Here is an 837-nt window from a genome sequence, read left to right on the forward strand (position 1 = left end):
AACAGAACCACTGATAGAAAGAGAAAAAGAAGAAAAATCACTCTACCTGAGCTGGAACTAGAGTTGTGTAATGGTGTCTCAAAGGTTGGTTATTGACCAGGAGATCTGACAACTCAGTCTGCCGTGCCTCAAGGTCGAAGGTCTCCACCCAGGTCTCATACTGTGTCTCTTCTCCTTCAGGGTCCGTTGTGAAAGTCTCTGGATCTTGTGATATTGCATATATTGCTGCCTGCAAAGTGGGTTAATTGGTTTATAGAACCCTTATTTATCTGAGACAAATAGAAAAATTTATAATAATTTTGAATCACTGAATCTTAATGTGGGATTTTTCACTTAAAATTTTTTATATACTTTAGCTATAACTAAAGCTGGTTGTGTCACCAGGGACACATATGTAATGCCTCTATCATGTGCCATCTATTATCATAGCCTTTACATCATACAGACTCTGCATTGTAGTGAATATATTAGGCCAAAAAATGACATGCATGAAAATATATGCAGCAATTGCCTGCACGCCATTCATACCACATTTACATGAGGAGTTTGGGCATTTCAGCAGTGTAACCAGAGTAAAATAATATCAACAGGTGACAAATAAATGTCATTCATATTACACTTCAAACAACTAACCAAAATACAGATGATGTTCATTACTTACATTATATCACTGAACCCCTCAATTCAAAGCGAGACAAGATTCATTACTGCCATTCATTTTATACATATTTTCCTAATATAAATAATTCAAAAATTATTTCACACAAGAGGCTCACTTTACTTATCACTAATAATCTAAGTGTGACAGGTTCTTCCGACTTTAGTCCTATTATGGCA

General features: G+C 35.6%; 1 protein-coding gene across 2 annotated transcripts in view; it reads right to left on the reverse strand.

Moving 5' to 3' along the window:
* LOC119593395 (BSD domain-containing protein 1-like) overlaps positions 1-837 on the reverse strand; it is a gene marked incomplete at its 5' end in the record, with an annotated part of 23257 nt that overhangs the window by 19551 nt on the left and 2869 nt on the right. For both annotated transcript variants that reach the window (XM_037942325.1, XM_037942324.1), the window contains 1 exon segment: positions 47-229. In XM_037942325.1, coding sequence (XP_037798253.1) covers positions 47-229 — 183 coding nt within the window.

Source organism: Penaeus monodon, chromosome 32 (genome assembly GCF_015228065.2).
Source record: "Penaeus monodon isolate SGIC_2016 chromosome 32, NSTDA_Pmon_1, whole genome shotgun sequence".
Classification (NCBI taxonomy): Eukaryota; Metazoa; Arthropoda; class Malacostraca; order Decapoda; family Penaeidae; genus Penaeus; species Penaeus monodon.